The following is a 562-nucleotide window of genomic DNA, read 5'->3' as shown; positions in this document are numbered from 1 at the left end:
TGCTGAAAGCCAGAACAGCTCTGAGTTTTGGGGCACTGGAACTTCTAGGATCTCTGGAAGCATTTGGAAGGGTTTGTCATCCCGTATTGGGTATGAGCTCATCAGTAAGTGCAGATGATAACAATTTAAATACTGATGTGGATTTACATGTGCTACTGACCCGCCCCAGAACTAGAGAGCCGGTTATGTTAGAGGTGATTTGTCAGAAGAACAGAGTGCCTCAGTGGCATTAGCTATATGGTTGAGAGCCACAAAAACAGGACTATTAATAAAAAGCCATCCAGAGGTCACCTGGAGCCCTCATCACTCAGGGTCCTTGTGTAGTCAGCAGACAGAGAAGTTTGGCCCAAGCAGTCTAATGTGGCTGTTCTACATGCCCCAGAGGACCCCACTCTTGAGTGGCTATACAAGAAGTTCTGTGTGAGGAGTTTTCCTAAACTTAAATTAGCTTTTGTGAATGCTCTATTAATTCTGTGAGTTCCCAAGAACCTGGACTTCTTTACTAATGACTGTGTGTCTGTTTCAGGGGTTGGAATGGGCATGACTGCTCCTGTCTCCATCA

General features: G+C 45.4%; 1 protein-coding gene across 1 annotated transcript in view; it reads left to right on the top strand.

The window, feature by feature from the left end:
• HEBP1 (heme binding protein 1) overlaps positions 1–562 on the top strand; it is a 3,565-nt gene that overhangs the window by 1,398 nt on the left and 1,605 nt on the right. Inside the window, exon 3 of the mRNA XM_010183766.1 lies at positions 527–562. This exon is cut by the window's right edge and continues 163 nt beyond it. Within this exon, the coding sequence (XP_010182068.1) occupies positions 527–562 (36 nt within the window). The remainder of the gene's footprint in view (positions 1–526) is intronic.

This window comes from Mesitornis unicolor, unplaced genomic scaffold, assembly GCF_000695765.1.
Source record: "Mesitornis unicolor isolate BGI_N332 unplaced genomic scaffold, ASM69576v1 scaffold46360, whole genome shotgun sequence".
In the NCBI taxonomy this organism is placed as follows: domain Eukaryota; kingdom Metazoa; phylum Chordata; class Aves; order Mesitornithiformes; family Mesitornithidae; genus Mesitornis; species Mesitornis unicolor.
Note: the sequence above shows the minus strand (reverse complement) of the source record. Positions and strands in the feature narration are given on the sequence as shown.